Source organism: Copadichromis virginalis, linkage group LG5 (assembly GCF_057382275.1).
Source record: "Copadichromis virginalis isolate Kocher_CV1m ecotype Utaka linkage group LG5, C_Virginalis_male_GT1.1, whole genome shotgun sequence".
In the NCBI taxonomy this organism is placed as follows: domain Eukaryota; kingdom Metazoa; phylum Chordata; class Actinopteri; order Cichliformes; family Cichlidae; genus Copadichromis; species Copadichromis virginalis.
This window is the reverse complement of record NC_140622.1, coordinates 26044959-26062953: the sequence shown is the minus strand read 5'-3', so window position 1 is coordinate 26062953 and position 17995 is coordinate 26044959. Positions and strand designations below refer to the sequence as shown.

Below are 17995 nucleotides of genomic sequence, written 5' to 3'. Positions count from 1 at the left end.
ATAAGAAATCAACCATGAGAACCACATAATATTCTACATGTGCACGTACACATTTTTTACTGTTTATTGGCATATTTTTTCCCCCCAGTTGATACTAAATACTTTTTTGGTCGAGAAAGATAAGTATACAAAGCATTTTTAAATGTCTACAGGACCTGTGCACATTCAGATGGTTTAAAATAAAATAGAGAGAAATAAAGGACAAGTCGTGTCCTGCATATAGTAGACCTAAAATATCCTTAAGCACATTGTTTGTGTAAACAAATTTAGGACAAATTCTAGTCATAAGTATTCACTTTTATTTCTGTCTTATTGTCAGAGACAGGTAAGCTTATAAGAATGAGAAATTTAACATATATAATATTGCATTTTATTTTCAAAACAGTGAAACTTCAGAACTGCTGATGAAGCTTTAGATACTAGCTTTAGAAGTGAATGAATGAAATGAATAAAGAAACACTTTCATTCTTGAGATTAGATCAGATTACTGATTTAAAAAAATGTAACAGAAACACAATATAATACACTACATTACAATAGAGCAGCTGAGTAACTGCACTTGGGTGTATTTGTACATGTGGAACATTGAAGCTGTTTTCTTTGTTAATGATGAGGTGGACCTGATGACAGCATCTTAGTGGGTGGAAAGTGTCCTAGATGATCCTGGCTGCTCTGCTGAGGCAGCGAGAGCTGAAAGGCTCTTCCAAAGAGGCACGTTTTTTTAGTTTGTTTGTTTTCTGGGCAGAGTTTATGATCCTCCAAAGGGCTTACCTGTTCGCGTCTGAGTTGCTGGCGTACCACACACTTTTGATGAAGCTGCTGGAAAAACATGGCAGCAGCTCTCCTCATAACTCAGGAATTAGAGTCTCTGATATGCTTTTTTGACTGCTGCTGCTCCAATACGTATACTCACAAACTTAAAGACAACAATAATAGTAAGAAGATTATAAGAAAAAATAAGATAATAGAAGGTCAGATGGGAAACTGTTATAATAATAATAATAATAATAATAATAATAATAATAATAATAATAATATAACAATTATTATTATTATTATCATCATCATCACAGGGTAAAATATTGTGTTATTTAAAGTGTTATTTATTTGTTAAAAATAAAAAATAGTGCAGTTTACAATAAATAAACAACACAGTTAAAATAAAAGTGCCGTGGACACTTAGTGTCTGCATTACACTGTAAGACAGTGTAATACAGGGACTCAAGTTTACTAGTAAAACACCATATTTCGGTCATTTTCTTAAGGATGTAGAATTGTACATACAATCAGTATCAGACACCACCAACAAAAAGGCTCTCAAAACAATATATATATATATGTGTGTGTGTGTGTGTGTGTGTGTGTGTGTGTGTGTGTGTGTGTGTGTGTGTGTGTGTGTGTGTGAATTTTTGCGTGTATTCATTTTTACCCCTGGTTTTGTGTGTTCATGTTCTGTTCTTCTGTATACTTTATCTGTCTGTGTGTTGTATACTCATTGATTGTCCAATAAAGTTCCTTAAAAAAAATACAGAGACTACTCACGACCGCGGATGCAAGCTGCCGTTAAAACGACAGAAGAAGAAGAAGAAGAAGTACGCACGACCGCAAATTCTGTATTGCGACATGCCAGAAAACGGGTTGAATGAGATGCAATACTTGTTTGGTTCTTGTTAAAAGAGAAACTGTGACATCAGGCTTCTTACCAGTAAGTGCAAAGCAGTCACTCTCTTTTCATGTAACTACTTTCGCTTTTGACGCAATTTCTACAGAAAGTCGGCTTAATTAAGAGGGGGGAAATCCACAAACTAACTGGGGTTCCCTGTGGAAAAACTACACCACACTAAACGCATTCTATTGCAGCGGACTTGTCCACAGATCCTGCCCCAAAAAAGCGATGCTGGTGACCGTTTTCTGCGCGCCGAGGGATCGCCAAGAAACCACCTTCGCCCTCGATGTGTCCCCGGAGCTGGAACTGAGAGACTTCGTAGCACTTTGTGAGCTGGAATCAGGAATCCCAGCAGGGGAAATCCAGGCAAGACCCATGCTACATGTAGCAACGGAGCTAACGTAGCTAGCAGCTAAGCTAGCTAGCTGGGTTGCTAGGATGAATCGGACTTTTGCTGTTTTGATGGACGAAGTGTTACGAAACCTGCGTTGTTATCCACAACAGACACGTTTCCAGAATTATGTATCCCACGTCTAAAGTGTGTGTAGCCTTAACCTAAGAAAAAGTGAGCACACTGGCAAACTAAGGAAGCTAATAGTTGTCCGGGTAATTAATGGTTGGAGAAGTTTAATTCAGGGTTAGTTAGTGAGTTTTGTACGCCTGGTAGCTCGAGATATAAGGCTAACGTTATCTGGGCTGAAGGAAGAACCCCAAACAAGTGATAACCTACCAAATGTTTTACTGCGTGACGAGCTTTGGGTTTCAGCACGCTATAAAGGGGATAATAAAGTTAGTGCAGCAGTGGTATACAGTAATAAAGCGAAAAGTAAAACTACTCGCCAGAGCCTTTAATTCTGGCAGATTTAGAAAGTTTTAAACACATTTAATACACGCACCCGTAGTTTATGTTAGATTGGAAGAAAAATAAATAGACTCTAAACTTGACTGTAGATCAAACAATTAAATGCAAAGTGAAAAATAATATAACATTTAAGAAATAATATTTATAGTAATGAAAATAAGTGTTTGTTTTAGCCCTGAATCAGTTTCTTCTGCTGGCTTCAAAATATAGCATTTCGTTTACACACTTTGGTCTGCACAGTGTTTGTGGGTAAACTGGAAACAGAAAGTGAGGATGAGGAGTAGAGGGTCATTCCGTGTTAGCTCATCGGATACAAAGAGAAAATAAGAGAAACATGTTGTGGTGTCTGGGGAATATCACACTGAAGTTGGGTGAAAATGTGTTTTTCACATTTAAGCTTTAGTGGTTGGTATTGAAAATTTAATCAACCCCTGTCTTGGTCTGGTTTCCATTCTAAAAGAGATTAGATTTCAGTGGAATTTCCAGGCTAAATAAAAGTGGAAGTAGTAATACTAATAGTATCTGTGACTATTTATCTGATTTGGAGGGTTTGTGATTTCTATATGAGGAGTTGGAAATAAAATATCAGTACCTGCAAAATTGTGGTTTTGACATTCTCCAAAATATTTTAGGGACTTCAAACATACATCATTTGTTTTGAGCTATACTCATAGAGCCATACTACCATGATAGAAGAAAATTCCTAACTTCATCCATTGAAACTTTTTTCCCCATTTTGTCAAAAACATTGTACTAGAAATTTTTTGTAATCCCTGTTAAGAAGTGTGTATTTCCCCTGAAAGTTTGTCATGCAAACCTATGATGGTCACGTGGGAAATATGGCTTTAATTTGATGAATTGAGATTCAGTTAACAGTACTAAGATAACTCATTGTCAGTCAAGTAGAAAGAAGTACTATACTAGAACTATATAAATGATAAAAGATAAGCAGCAAAAAGAAAAGAAAAAATCAGACCTTCTTAAAATCACACAGAAAAGTGTGTGTGTGTGTGAGTGTGAGTGTATGTTTGTCTGCAAACTCCTCCTAGACCATCATAAGTTGAGTAACCAATGCTTGAACACAAGTACATCTTAGACCATCTTAGGTTTCTTATCTATGACATTTTTTTTTAAATCATAAAGTTGCCTAGCAACTGGCTAAAATAAACTAAAAGTTAATCATTTATGCACCTTTTAAAAGTGTTGTTATCAATTTTATTTCACAACAACAACATTCATTTATATCTACAAAATTTGAATTACGCATGCTTTATGGTGCCGTCATGTGGCAACCAGCTAGCAACGTGCTAAAATTACCAGTTTTTATATTATATTTTCATAACACTAGAGTCGAATTTAGATCCACAAAAATGTAATTATACGCACCAAGAAACCACGTAACAGTGGGATCAAATGATCCATATTGACACTATAAACAACATCTGCCACCGCTATTTAATTAATTGAGTATATCAATTTATCAACAGAACGGACAGGCCAAACAATACTGTAGCATGGGCATGCACTAGGAAAAAAAACAAACAAACAAAAAGAAAAGAAAAGAAAAATAAACTATTGAAACAGATAAGAATCAATAGAAATCTTTACACATTATTCAAGTATGACCAGTGTCCACCCATTTCTGCGTCAAATAAAATGTGAGCAAAAACTTGTGAATCTTATGCATGTTGATTTCTTCTTATTTAGTGTTTTTTATTTTTGTACAGATCACATATGTTGAACAGCCCCTAAAAGACCTCACTCGTGCCTTGGGGACATACGGTGTAAAGGATGGAGACGTGGTGGTTCTCCGGCAAGCTGACAGAAGGCCACCAGCGGCTCAGCCCGCCTTCCCAGGTAATACACATGAAAACTAATAAACATGTTGTTTATGTATGTATTTTAATCAGGGAAATGTTTAATCTGAATCTTATTGTTGTTGGATGAGTTACGAGAGACGTGACATAATAATAATGTCGTTATGCAGTACGCTAATCTTCTACCCTTTCTGTTATTTAGGTCTGCCCCGTATTGACTTTCGTTCCATCACAGTCCCAGGCACCTCTTCTTCAGCCAATCAACGTGGTGCCGTACGACCACAGCAACAGGCTCCACCGCAGCGTGCCGCACAGCCTTCCACGCCAATGGCCTTTCGTGGGTCCTCTCCTCAGGGGCTGGACGACCCCGCCTTACTTCAGCAGATGCTTTTATCGAATCCACACGAGCTATCGCTCCTCAAGGAGAGAAACCCGCCGCTCGCTGAGGCCCTGCTGAGCGGAGACTTAGGTGAACTAAAACAGAGTAATGGGTGTGCTTGTCGTCTTTTAATTTACAATGAGTCGGCCATGTTAGCATAATTGTGTTTCCTTAGAGCGTTTCACCAAAGTGCTGCAGGAGCAACAGCAGGATCGAGCCAAGAGGGAGCAGGAGAGAATCAGACTTTTGACCGCTGATCCTTTTGATTTGGAAGCCCAAGCAAAGATTGAAGAGGACATCAGGTAGGAAAAGACGTTAATCACTTAGAGACATTCACAACACATAATAATCCTCATCCTATGAGGCACAGCTTCACTTTCATCTGCCACTTGCGTGTTTTGGTTTATTATTTATGAATTGTTTGTGATTTTTCTTTTACACTTACTGTTGAATTGATTTTAGGCAACACAATGTGGAAGAAAACATGACCATAGCAATGGAGGAGGCCCCAGAAAGCTTTGGACAGGTGGTTATGCTGTACATTAACTGCAAAGTCAATGGCCACCCTGTGAAAGCTTTTGTTGACTCAGGTAATGAACATTAAATCCTGATACGAACAGTAGTGGGGCTGCACAATAAAATTACATTTAAAAAAAAATTTAAAGATTTTTGTTTTTATTTTTCTCCAATGTGAAAAAAAATGCCAAATGATTTACATTTGCTCTCTTTGAAAGGAATAAATCACATTATTTTGTGGGGTGGTTTTTCAGGCATCAGTTAGAAAATATAAATTCTTTAACAAGCTTAATGATATCCTATTGGTTTTAAAGTGTCGTCAATCTTGCTCCATACTCTGAGGGTGAGGCTTTTTAATACCCCAAACACCTTGCTGTCTGTGGCATCAGAGGGAGATGTGCCACTTAAAGGCGGAGGCTCGAGGCAGGACTGTATGAAAACAAACAAAATACCAGCCTAATACTTATCAGAGTGTGTGGGATTCTGTTTGTTTCTCACAATCATTAAAGAAGTGTACCCAGTCTGGGTAGCAGTCTTGTCGGGTGGAGACAGGACTGTTATAGCAGCTTTTCAGGTCTTTATAGGTGTGGAAAATAGGATTGTACCCATGCAATATGGGCTGACAAATACAGGTGTGTAGTTGTGGTTTACATATGAGGTATCTTTAAACACATTTTGGTTTTAGTTTTCACTGATTTTTTTTCCTTCACTTTTAGGAGCCCAGATGACCATCATGAGCCAAGCATGCGCAGAGCGCTGCAACATTATGCGACTGGTGGACAGACGCTGGGCTGGGATCGCCAAAGGAGTGGGCACCCAGAAGATCATTGGCAGAGTTCATTTGGGTTTGTGTCAAGAGTGTTTCTACTATGAACAATTTTACTTTTTATGCAGAACAGTCACAAATGTTTGCCTAACTATCTTGCTATGCCTTCTAGTAAATCCAAATTTAAGTCTCTGCATCACATTTTCAGTGTATTCTTTTTTTTTTTTTCTTTTTTTTTTCCTTTTTTTGTTCCTCATAATCCAGCTCAGGTCCAGATAGAGGGAGACTTCCTTCCTTGTTCTTTCTCCATTTTGGAAGACCAGCCTATGGATATGCTGCTTGGCCTGGATATGTTGAAGAGACACCAGGTGTGAGCTCCTTTTATCTGAGCAGTGGTGTTTTCATGAGAAACGGGGCGCATGGGAGTTTTTGCTCTCATGCCCCGGTTTTTATTTAGTTATCTTCTTATTTTTGTCAGAAAAGAAATATCGCTGACAAAAATGATCAGTCAACAACATTAACACTGGAAACTTTAGAAAAGCTTAGGATTATACATTTCTGTTTTTCTTGCAGTGTTCGATCGACTTGAAGAAGAGCGTCCTCCTCATCGGCACTACAGGCACAGAAACTCGCTTTCTGTCTGAGGCGGAGCTGCCAGAGTGTGCCCGACTAGCCTACGGCACAGAGGGGCGTGAAGATGCCCGCCCAGAGGAGCTGGCTGACAGAGAACTGGCAGAGGCGCTTCAGAGGTCCATACAGGAAAGCGGTAAGAAGCCGTTTATGTGTGCACTTCAGGCTGTTTCTCATTGAGCTTTTTTCCAGCTCAGTTGGAACTACATTTGCATGTGCCACTTAAAGCTTCTTACTCTCAACTCCATTTATGCAGTCACATGATCACTTCATGTCATCACCTCAGCAAGTTAAATGTACCTTAGTATAAGACAACAGTCAGGCAAATGAGAGCACATTTAAAACAGAAATAAGCTTTTTAGGCTTAAAACAAAACAAACTGATGAATGAAACAAAATGATTTAAACTATATATACATATATTTACCATTTATAAAGTTCACCATCCTTACTGTCCATACCAGGTGTATTGTGATCTAAAAGTACCTCTTCAGATTAGGTTTTAGCGAATCATGTCCCTGAAAGTGCTTCCTCAAAACTGTTTCATTATAGTGAGTTCATATAGGACAACTAAAATTTGTCTGATTATGATGTAGACTCGAGTGCAGATGGATCTGAAGAGTGTGAGAGCAGAACTTGAAACCTCCTACGCAGACAAATGGAAAAAAACATGTTGTGCCAACAGAAACGTGGGTGGGGATTTATATGAACCAGAATCTATGGCAGACCAGGAAATAATAGATTCATAAACAGGATTAAATGTTGCCTTATCGTCTCGTTATTGTTTAAAATCTCCGACAACATCTGTATCTAACTAAAAGTTTTAAAAAGTGTCCTCTAATTGTGAAATAAAATCTATTTTATATATATATATAAGAAAAATGCTTAAAATGTCTGCAGTGTTGACAAAACTAATAATAAAAGCAATCGCTCCCATTGTATTTGTGCAGTTACTTAACTTCACTATGACAAAATGTTAGCATGGGAAACATCAGTTATGGTTAATGGCAGCTTGTCGGTCCCCTGCCGTCTCACTTTGTGGACAGTGTGAGTTTTTCAACCACTTTAATGCTTCAAACGTTTTATTTTTGCCGTCGGTCTAGCCACAGACTCGTTTTACAAGCATTCTTTTAAATTACCATAATTCTCTTACTGTTTGAGTTAGACATAAAATTCAAAGGGTTTTGGAAAGAAGAGAATATGAGCTTTAAAGATTGATTTGGTGTATCACAGTAGCACAAAGCATTCACAAGGTAGGTCTGTCTGAACACAGAGAGAAAAATCGGCTCTATCTAGATGAAGACATTACAATACGGTAACTCCTTAACTGTGTTGAGCTAGAGAGAAAATTTAAATGGTTCCTGAAAGATGAGAATTGTTTTATGATTTCACAGTAGTCCAGGCGACATGTCTGATAGTTGTGTGATAAAGGGTTAAACTGTTCATCATTAGCTATTCCAGCACCAAATAAATACTTTGGCATCACTATAGTGAAGTTTCTCCTTTAGGGTGTTGTGAGTGTTTTAAGTTAGTGGATTATTACATGACAACATTTCTTGTCCGGCAACTTTTCTAATGTATAAACAGGTTTTTTAAAGAAAATATTGAAATATAAGAGTTTAATTTATTGGAATTATGTCATTTTTTGACATCGCTCACTCCTACTTTATAAAAGTTACCAACACAGATACACTGTCAGTGGAAAGTGGTGCTTTTCCACCCATACAGGACTCTTCAGTTTCCCTTTAATACTCACATTATTATTTGTGCAAGAGCCCCATTAAGTCTTTGTTGTTGTTTCCAGTGATGCCCAGCAATGACTGGAGGTTGTTAATGGACTCGAGTCAGGAGAGACAGTTTAATCAGCCCACAGTTTTAACTGCTGAACAACCCTTTGAATTGAGCTCCCCTGACGTTTAGTGATGGGGATGTACACTGCAACCTCTTTGTCAGGACCTAGACCCGAGAATTTTTTAATTTATTTATTTATTTTTGGATGACACTTTTCACATCTGTGTGTGTGAAAAGGCCGATAGTTTGGTGCATGCCCTGTGTGTGACTGCTAACTTTCTCCGTCCCTTTGCATGATGTGTGTGGTGTGTGCCCTAACCCCTGAGCAGGACAGCACTGATGCATTTGGAGACAGCTGGAGAGGGCCCTACCAACCAGGTACTGCAAAATTCACAAGTCCATTGCCAGTGCTAAGTCCATTGCTATTTGTTTCTTTTATTTTGCTGTTATTTTGCTGCTGGGTCAGGTAATCAGTGTTGTACCTTTGTTGTTATTTACTGATGCATTTTATTGTGATTATTTATATTTGATTGAATTAGAATAGGAAATTCATTATAATTAATATTAATGAATAAAGTATGTTAGTATAGAATGCATTGAAGAATTTGGGCAAGAGAATATGTATTTGTGTTTGGATCTAAAGCTATTAAATTGACATAGTTACTGTCCCACACTGGAGTTCACAGTTTAATTCCTAGGCATATTTTCTCTTGTGATAGACACTGCAGATGGACAAGCTACCTCACCGCAGCCCCAACCATTTTCATTACCCAAAACCTTAGGCCAAACGTCGTCAGCCACCTCCCCTTCCCAAAGCCTCTCCTCTGATCAACCCCAGAACCCAACCCTGGATCGCTCTCAGTCTGCCCCTGCCGCCATGCAGCAGTCCTTAGCACCAGGGCAGTGCCAGGATCAACCTGGCTTCCAGGAGCTTCCTCAGCCTTCATCCCCAGCAGAGGATGGAGCTTCTATACCTCACCATATCCACCCTGACCCTTTGCCTCTCCATAGCAACTCCGTGGTGCCCCCTCTAAGCAGTCCCTCAACAGATGTTGTGCGTTCGTGTACCCCTCCTGCAGACATGAACTACGTATCCCAGGATCCAGGGGGAGAACTACAGCCTGGAGCCATAAAGGGGGATGCTGAATCAGATGAGGTGGAGAACAGCTCCATGCTTCCCCATGCAGAGGAACTTTCCCCCATTCAGCCCATGGAGCAGGAGGTGACAGAGTGTGATACTGCTGTTACAACGGAAGTCGGTCCAGGTGCTCCCAGGGAACCTGACTCAATTGAAATGGAGTCTCCCACTGCTTCTGACAGTGTGGTGTGCTCTGAGAGGGATCAGCCTGATGGAGAGCACTGCTCCAGCTCTGAAAGCATCCCCTCGTTGGCATCTGCCCTTAGGGAGCTTCATGAGCTGCTGGTATCCAACAACTGTGCTCAGTCACAAAATCGCAGCACCTCCTGCTCTCCTTCAAATCCATTCAGGCAGGACACAGACAACATGTCCCCCGAACCGTGCACCTCAATCCCCGAAAATACCCAGCTTACCCCCTCTACTGCCATTACACCCGGTGCAGAACCAAGCGATGCCAAAGCCAACTATGCTGCTGCTGTGTCTGATGGGGAACCATCTAAGTGTCTTGCGCCCCACCACTCTGGCCAGAATGAACATCTGGGCGGTGATACAGTAGAGGCTGTGATTGGACAAGGACCACTAGAGTGTCCACATAGCTATGAGGAGAGGAGGGCAGACAGATGTGGGCAAGATGAGGCGAGTAACATCAGCTTTTCTCAGTCTGAGCCAGAGGTTCCACTTGATCCCCCTGAGGATCTGGAGTTCAGGGAGCCTCCTGAGGGGCAGCATGGGAGAGGGGTCGCAGATGGACAAGCCTCTGGCACCAATACCCCAGACAACCTAGGCCTCCAAACTGAGCACACTTTCCTCAGCCCTATGTCAATGGCAGCGGGCTCACCGGAGGAAGTTTCAAGCAACTTGTCCTCATCAGTTCCTCCTCTGGCTCAGACTCCCCAGCCTTCATCTCCAGCCTCTCCTCTCCCTCCTCTACATCCCTTTATAGAACAGTTTCCAGCCGAGCACATCCAGAGAATCCAGGCAGCAGGCTTTTCTGCCAGGGAGGCTGCAGAGGCACTGGAACAAGCCCATGGGGTTGTGGAGCTAGCTCTGCTGGCACTTCTAGCCCGCAGTATCACTGTGCCCACCTAGACTCAAAACCAATCATGCGAGTCCCTGGCCTCCCAAATTAGCATCTGTCTTATTTGGAAACTTGTTACCAATCCAGATGTCTCAGTCCCCATTTTTAGCAGGGACCACGTAAAAGAAACAGGGAAATGCTGTCTCTTGGTTTGTCGTACAGACTATCCGAGAAGAAACAGGACAACTGCTGATACTTTTCTGGCTAAAAAGAAATGTGAGGTGTGTTTGCATGCAGATGTTTTGGGTCCTCACCCACTTCATTGGTTTTTAGAGATTTGGTAACATAGAATGATTTTCTTCTCATTTCATCGTTCAGCATTGATATATTATTAAATGCCCGTTATTGATTACTGAACCATTAAACATTATTGTAATTCCCCCTCTTTGACATATCATACAACTACTCTTGTCTAATTTGTTAATCGTCAATAAAACAAAACAATCTCAGAGTGGAGTAGCATTACCTGCTACTCATACCACAGTAACTTTTGTTTGGTGAGCTTGAGATTGTTCAGCACAAATGTGGATATTTTAATGATTTTTTTTCCTTTTTTGAATAAAACCTAATGCAACAACCCAATGTTGGAAGAACTTTTGCAGTTAAGGAGGGTTGATCATTTTTGATCAAGTTTACAATTTCCATTGACAAGGGAAACCCAACATGTCAATGTTATCATCACTATAAAATAACGAGTGGGTTCGCCGAAGTACGATCATAAATGGGATTGATTGATTCAGTATGTTATTTACCGAAGGTATCTTGTACTGTATGTATCCACTTTTTTCAGCGCTTTGCCATGTCTAGATTACAACTCTGTTTGTAGCTCCCGTTCAGGAAGTCTTTTATTTTGTGTAAGTTCTTCGTAGTGTGTGATCATGTGTTCAAACATCCATATTTTATTTTATAATCAGTTTTTAAAAAAATAAATAAAAAAATGTCAGACGTTTCATCAGTATGTCATCTATCGGGACTTTTAATGGCTTTATTTGAGTCATGTACATTATCCACAATGTTCAGGCAGATTGAATTATTTACTTTTATCTTGTATGGAATTTTAAATTGCAAATAAAATGAAACTAGTATTTGTAAAGACGTGTGTGAGTTTTTAAGTCATTTTTTTCAAACACATGCCAAGTATAGAAAGTAAGAGTTTCCATATCTTGCTTTTAAAAAGTATTTTCCATAATCTTAAAAAAACCTTTTTTTTTAAATGGACATCTTAAAGGATATGTGGTATCAAAATAATGATGTTGCCATGAGTTGGACTAATCTAAAAGGTGAAAAAAATAGCCCACTGCTCTTGTGTATGGAAGCTTGGTGGCACCACTGGGAAAAAGAAAAAAAAAAGATCTTTTGACATCCATAAGTTTAACCTGCTAACTCAGACTTCTAAGAAAATAATGTGACACTTTGAGTTACATTAAAATTTTGAGATAATAACCTCAAACTTTGACTTACAGCTGTGTTGTTTTTTTGTTTTGTTTTGTTTTTAATTGTGGCAGAAACAAGCCTCCATAGTTGTAAAACCCTGAAGGAGCATGTAAAGAAACACACCTGCTTCTAGTTTGTTTTTTGATTGCTGCTAAACACTCAGACTGCAGGTAACTCAAACTGTGTAGTCTGATTGGCTGTGGGACACAGGAAGGATCCACCCAAATCCACTTTGGAAAGGGTATAGTAAAAGATCAGTTCCAGACTACAGCTGACACCCACAGTGAGAAAAACCATTACAAACATACACTAGTTTAGAAGTCATCTACTGAGTAATTAATGTCTCAGTCACCAACCACAGAGGGGAGAGAGATGCTCTGTCAGGGCTTTTCTCTGGAAAACAGCAGGGCAGAGCACACTGGAGGCCTTGATAGAGGCAGCGGGTCTTTAAACAAGCCTGAGAATTGCAGGTAAGGACCTCAGCCCCTGAAAGATGCCAATGGTTTTTAAAAAACTTATAAACTGCTTCATTATGACTAAATGCATCTCAATTTCAAATGCAGTAAATGCAAATGTAGTGAAGTATTGAGTCATAATGAGTTTCCTGTTCAAATTTTTAAAGTTTTCATCATTTTAAGTCAAATTGATGCAATGGGGGAACTGGCCCCACATATGAGATTTTCTTTAATCTAAAATGAGTACAAAACAGGTGAGCCTTTTTATCCAGAACTATAAAATCTTTTATCCTGTCACAGTTTTCCCTTAGACATATCTCCAGCTCTCAGATTGGTGGCTTTAAGGCGCACATGGGATTTGAAAAAAAATCATTTGGCAGCGCACAAATTGAAAATCTTCTTGCCACCTGGACTTCAGGAAGATAACTCAAGCTCGTCCGCACAATGTGATCCGGATAAAAGCAAAGAAGGGTAAGATGAGGTGGGGATCTCTTAACTTTGGCAAAAATATTTTATAGCTAACTGCATGTGGCCTTCTTAATAAATCCAGAGAAGAGAATGTGATTGGGGAGGAATTGCAGAGTGAACGATTCCAGTCGAAGTACATTCATATTTGTAAGTTTAACCTTCTTCTTAAGGTATCATCATCATCACATTTAAATTTTAAAGCGTAATTTTTGTAAAGCTGTTTTTGTCTTTCTCATTCTGCTCTGCAGTCCCACTGTATCAGGATTACTGTCTGCAGACAATGAAAGATGATCTCCACAGACTCAAAGACGGTCTGTTGTCTGAACTGATAACTCCCAAGTATCTGCAAAGCCTGCAGACACCGATGACTCGTGCTGAAAGCCCTCAGCGAAGCGCTCGTCATGCAACTCCTCGATCTCAGCCTATTAGGGTGACTCCAAGTACACTCTGGCAAGACCTGGATGAGGTGAAGGCATCTGGTCTACTCAGCAGCTTGACAGCCAGAGAGATTCGCCTTCAAGAGGTGTGCAAAAATGTAAAAAACAAAAAGCTGTTTCATATATTAGAGATGATGCATGCAATTTAACTAAACTGGAAGGCACATTATAATCACACTCATGAAGCAGAGCACAAGTGTTCATATTGCTCTTAGGATCTTTAATGAAGTTAAATATGCCTGCATCAAGTTTGTTCGATCGCAACATTTCAGTCTTTACCTGTATAGCGTATGTTTGACTGCAAATGTAGAGTCCTGTAAAAAAGTAATTAAGTAATTCCATTTGGGAAATCGTGAATTGTGTTCACCACCCTTTTTTGTGGAAACCTTAATTCAGTTTCACTAGCCACATCTTAGAGTCTATCACTGCCAGACCTGATGAATCAAGAAATTACTTAAAAACTGATTTATAGTGAAATAAGATGAAAGATGTCAAAAAGCAGCATGTCAGGCCACAAACTAAAAAAACCGACATCTGGAATGGATTACAAAGCCACTTCTAAGGGCTTTGGGACTCCAGCAAATCACAGAGTGAGCCAATATCCATATATGGTAAAAACTTGGAGCAGTGGTGAACCTACCAGAAGTGGTCAACCTTCCAAAATTACTCCGAGCGCTTCAACTCCTCTAAGAGGCCACAAAAGAACCCATAACATCTAAAGAACTGCAGGTTTCAATTGTCTCCTTAAAGGTCAGTGTTCATGATTCAGCATTAAGAAAGACTGGGCAAAAATGACATCCATGAAAGAATTCCAAGGCAAAACAAAAACACTGCGGACCCCCAAGAAAACACAAAGGCTCATCTCACATTTGCCAAAAACATTTTGATCCTGAACTGAACTGAACTTTTTAATTCAGGTATCTTCTGGAATAATTCCAAAATCTTCATGAATTCTAAAGACTTCCAGAAAATCCTGAAGGAGAATGTCCAGCCATCAGTTCATGTCCAGAAAGAAAGAAGCATCAAATAAAGGTTTGAATCGGCGTAGTCAAAGTCTGGGTTTAAATCAGATTGAGATGCTTTGCAGTGACCTTAAACAGGCCGCTCAAACTGGAAAACCAGAGTGAGCTCAATTAATCCACAGCAATGGTTAAGAACTATTACCAGGAAATTAAAATAAGGGGAACTGCAAAAAGAAGTCCTTTTATAGGTATATTTTGGATTTTTAGGTAATTCCTTTCAGTTCATTTGAGTGCTTAAAAAATATTGTGCTGACATCAGGATTTAATTGTATGGCAACAGGAGCTGCTCTTCCAGGTTTTTATGGAATTTGTTGACATGGTTGGTATTTTGAAACACTATTACCTTCGTTGGAGATAAAGCAGTCTAAATTTTGTTTGATTGCCAATAACCCCCCACCTCCTCCTTTTCTTCCTCTAAAGACCATGTTCGAGCTCATCGGCTCAGAAGCATCTTACCTAAGGAGCCTCGGCGTGGCCGTAAATCACTTTTATAAGTCGCAGGAACTCAAGCAGACTCTGTCTCAAACAGAACATCACATTTTGTTTTCCAAAATTCAACACGTGATGGTGGCCAGTGAAAAGTGAGAGCTCCACACGTAGCACCTTGTTGTATATATGGGCAGGTTGTCCTGATGTTTTAACTTAGTTGGGCTCCTGGTGTCTTTTTAGGTTTCTTACGGATTTGGAAAGCCGACTGGGAGAGAACGTGTTGATCCCTCAGGTTGGCGACGTCGTCCTCCAGCACTGCAAACATTTCCAGACTCTCTATGTGCCGTATGTGACGAATATGATGTACCAAGAAGCCCTTATCAACGAAAAGCTGTAAGTGTACTCTGTATTTCAGAATACAAATACATTCTCAACACCTTGCGATGCAAACTCTGTTAAATGTTCCCTTTTCAAGGCAGCACAACAGAATTTTTCTGTATACCCTGAAGAAACTCGAGAGTGACCCGGTGTGTCAAAGAAAGACCCTCAAGTCCTTCCTCGTCCTTCCCTTCCAGAGAATTACTCGCATCAAGCTTCTGCTGGAGGTAAACGTCTGATGAGATTTGAACTGTTAAACAGATTTTTGCTCCATTAGCTAAGGTTTCTGTTTTCTTTCATTTCAGAGCATCCTGAAACTGTCTGAGCCGGACTCTGACTCAGTTTCAAACCTTAAAAAAGCAATAGACGCCATTCATGAGGTAATGCTTTTCAGATCTGTACACTCATGCCAAGACAGGCGAGAGAAAAAGATTCACTTTCCATTTTCTGCTACTTTATACTTGATCTTGTTTAAAAAAAAAATAAAAATGTTATGCTTGCCAATCTGAATGCAATTTTTACTTGCAACAGAATTTCTGCACTTCAGTATTGACAGCTTTTTTTTATTTAAGTGAAAAATCTGCCTAATTCTTCTACAACTGCACTACTCTGACCCCAGATAGTGACAGAGTGTGACAAGGGGGTCCGAAAAATGAAACAGATTGAGGAGCTGGTCTGCCTCGAAATGCTGCTGGATTTCGGAAAAGTTAAGGTGATGACACAAATGTTTTTAATAGACTACAAAGTGGTCTTCTTTAACCTGCAGCAGTAACAGAGTGCGTCTTCTTCATCCATCCAGTCAGTTCCCATGGTCACAAGCAAGCGTTTCCTGGTGCACCACGGAGCCCTGAAACAGCTGACCAAGGAGAGCGCTTATAACTTAAGAATGTCATTCGTTGGCGTCTACCTCCACCTCTTCAATGACCTTTTGATCGTCTCTATGAAAAAGTATTTGACTAGCAATCCTAGCAATCAAACTTTTTAGTCTCTGTACAGTCCAAGCTGCTGCAAGTCAACAAAAAATAGGATCTTTATGATCCACATTGTAAATGTGCTTCTAATCTTACTTTTTCCCCCCCTCATCCCTTTCAGAGATGAGCGCTTTAAAGTAATGGACCATGCTCAATTCCCAGAACACGTGAGCGTTCAGCCTGTGAAGACTGAAGTCCTGGGTCTGCCCTCATACTCCTTCCTGCTACATCTCTCTAAAACTCAAACAGGACATCCGACTGCAATGATAATTGCTACAGACACAAGGCAAGAGTTAATAAAATCTGTAAGTCCTTACATCCACTGTTGGAGTCCCCCTCACCATCTGATGGCCTTCTTTTAAATTACAGGTCGGAGAAAGAGGCATGGATGAAGGCGCTGTCATCGAGACACTGACCTTTTAACAGCTTTAAACTTTAAAGACGAAACTTGGCTCCATGTAACTAACAACTGAAACAATGTTAACTTGTTCACTTTTTAAGGTTCATCAGTGGTTCAGTCTACGCTTTGCACTGTTCTTGGTGAAGATGCACTCGGTGCGCTTTGTTCAAACGTCCACTAACCTCACGATGAGCTAGATCATCGCTACAGACGTTTTTTGTTGTTTCTGACTGACTTTAAAATACTAATTAATTTTTAAGTAGTGTACAGTTTACTTTAATTGATAATAAAATGATTTCTAATTCACTTTCCGGAGTACAAGTGTATAACATGACAATCGGACAAAATATTTAATATGCTCACCATGCCATAGTGGCATTTTACAGGGAGTGCAGAATTATTAGGAAAGTTGTATTTTTGAGGAATAATGTTATTATTGAACAACAACCATGTTTTCAATGAACCCAAAAAACTCATTAATATCAAAGCTGAATGTTTTTGGAAGTAGTTTTTAGTTTTAGCTATTTTAGGGGGATATCTGTGTGTGCAGGTGACTATTGCTGTGCATAATTATTAGGCAACTTAACAAAAAACAAATATATATACCCATTTCAATTATTTATTTTTACCAGTGAAACCAATATAACATCTCCACATTCACAAATATACATTTCTGACATTCAAAAACAAATCAGATCTCACATTTGATGATGGACCACAGGTTCTCAATGGGGTTCAGATCAGGTGAACAAGGTGGCCATGTCATTAGTTTTTCTTCTTTTATACCCTTTCTTGCCAGCCACGCTGTGGAGTACTTGGACGCGTGTGATGGAGCATTGTCCTGCATGAAAATCATGTTTTTCTTGAAGGATGCAGACTTCTTCCTGTACCACTGCTTGAAGGTGTCTTCCAGAAACTGGCAGTAGGACTGGGAGTTGAGCTTGACTCCATCCTCAACCCGAAAAGGCCCCACAAGCTCATCTTTGATGATACCAGCCCAAACCAGTACTCCACCTCCACCTTGCTGGCGTCTGAGTCGGACTGGAGCTCTCTGCCCTTTACCAATCCAGCCACGGGCCCATCCATCTGGCCCATCAAGACTCACTCTCATTTCATCAGTCCATAAAACCTTAGAAAAACCAGTCTTGAGATATTTCTTGGCCCAGTCTTGACGTTTCAGCTTGTGTGTCTTGTTCAGTGGTGGTCGTCTTTCAGCCTTTCTTACCTTGGCCATGTCTCTGAGTATTGCACACCTTGTGCTTTTGGGCACTCCAGTGATGTTGCAGCTCTGAAATATGGCCAAACTGGTGGCAAGTGGCATCTTGGCAGCTGCACGCTTGACTTTTCTCAGTTCATGGG

The 17995-nt window shown here is 39.9% G+C and overlaps 2 protein-coding genes across 4 annotated transcripts; both read left to right on the top strand.

Annotated features, from left to right (window-relative positions):
• The first annotated feature begins 1570 nt into the window (after nt 1-1570).
• On the top strand, nt 1571-11737 carry ddi2 (DNA-damage inducible protein 2). Of its 3 annotated transcripts, XM_085457038.1 has the most exons (10): nt 1571-1705; nt 1861-2032; nt 4256-4385; nt 4548-4814; nt 4900-5026; nt 5187-5314; nt 5957-6085; nt 6271-6374; nt 6580-6772; nt 9146-11737. In XM_085457038.1, the coding sequence occupies exons 2-10, from the start codon at nt 1895-1897 to the stop codon at nt 10651-10653; spliced, it is 2724 nt and encodes a 907-aa protein (XP_085313164.1). In that variant the 5' UTR covers nt 1571-1705; nt 1861-1894; the 3' UTR covers nt 10654-11737. The 3 variants fall into 3 exon arrangements, with proteins under 3 accessions (XP_085313164.1, XP_085313165.1, XP_085313166.1); XM_085457039.1 differs by having other exon boundaries at nt 1571-2032; XM_085457040.1 differs by lacking the exons at nt 1571-1705; nt 1861-2032; nt 4256-4385; ... (3 more) ...; nt 5957-6085; nt 6271-6374 and adding an exon at nt 8756-8804 and having other exon boundaries at nt 6633-6772.
• Nucleotides 11738-11770: 33 nt separating this feature from the next.
• Nucleotides 11771-16936, top strand: LOC146709860 (rho guanine nucleotide exchange factor 19). The gene is made up of 11 exons (XM_085457042.1): nt 11771-12546; nt 12832-13002; nt 13082-13146; nt 13248-13522; nt 14879-15039; nt 15128-15280; nt 15363-15492; nt 15571-15645; nt 15885-15977; nt 16065-16213; nt 16358-16936. The coding sequence occupies exons 1-11, from the start codon at nt 12416-12418 to the stop codon at nt 16596-16598; spliced, it is 1644 nt and encodes a 547-aa protein (XP_085313168.1). The 5' UTR covers nt 11771-12415; the 3' UTR covers nt 16599-16936.
• Nucleotides 16937-17995: the final 1059 nt, after the last annotated feature.

Excerpts from the sequence above, each read along its gene's own strand:
- ddi2 (XM_085457038.1), top strand. The coding sequence starts at position 1,895 with ATGCTGGTGACCGTTTTCTGCGCGCCGAGGGATCGCCAAGAAACCACC. Across the intron at positions 2,033-4,255 it reads TCCCAGCAGGGGAAATCCAG|ATCACATATGTTGAACAGCC; the intron begins GCAAGACCCATG and ends ATTTTTGTACAG. Across the intron at positions 6,086-6,270 it reads CATTGGCAGAGTTCATTTGG|CTCAGGTCCAGATAGAGGGA; the intron begins GTTTGTGTCAAG and ends CTCATAATCCAG.
- LOC146709860 (XM_085457042.1), top strand. The coding sequence starts at position 12,416 with ATGTCTCAGTCACCAACCACAGAGGGGAGAGAGATGCTCTGTCAGGGC. Across the intron at positions 13,003-13,081 it reads CCGGATAAAAGCAAAGAAGG|AGAAGAGAATGTGATTGGGG; the intron begins GTAAGATGAGGT and ends TAATAAATCCAG. Across the intron at positions 13,147-13,247 it reads GTCGAAGTACATTCATATTT|TCCCACTGTATCAGGATTAC; the intron begins GTAAGTTTAACC and ends TCTGCTCTGCAG.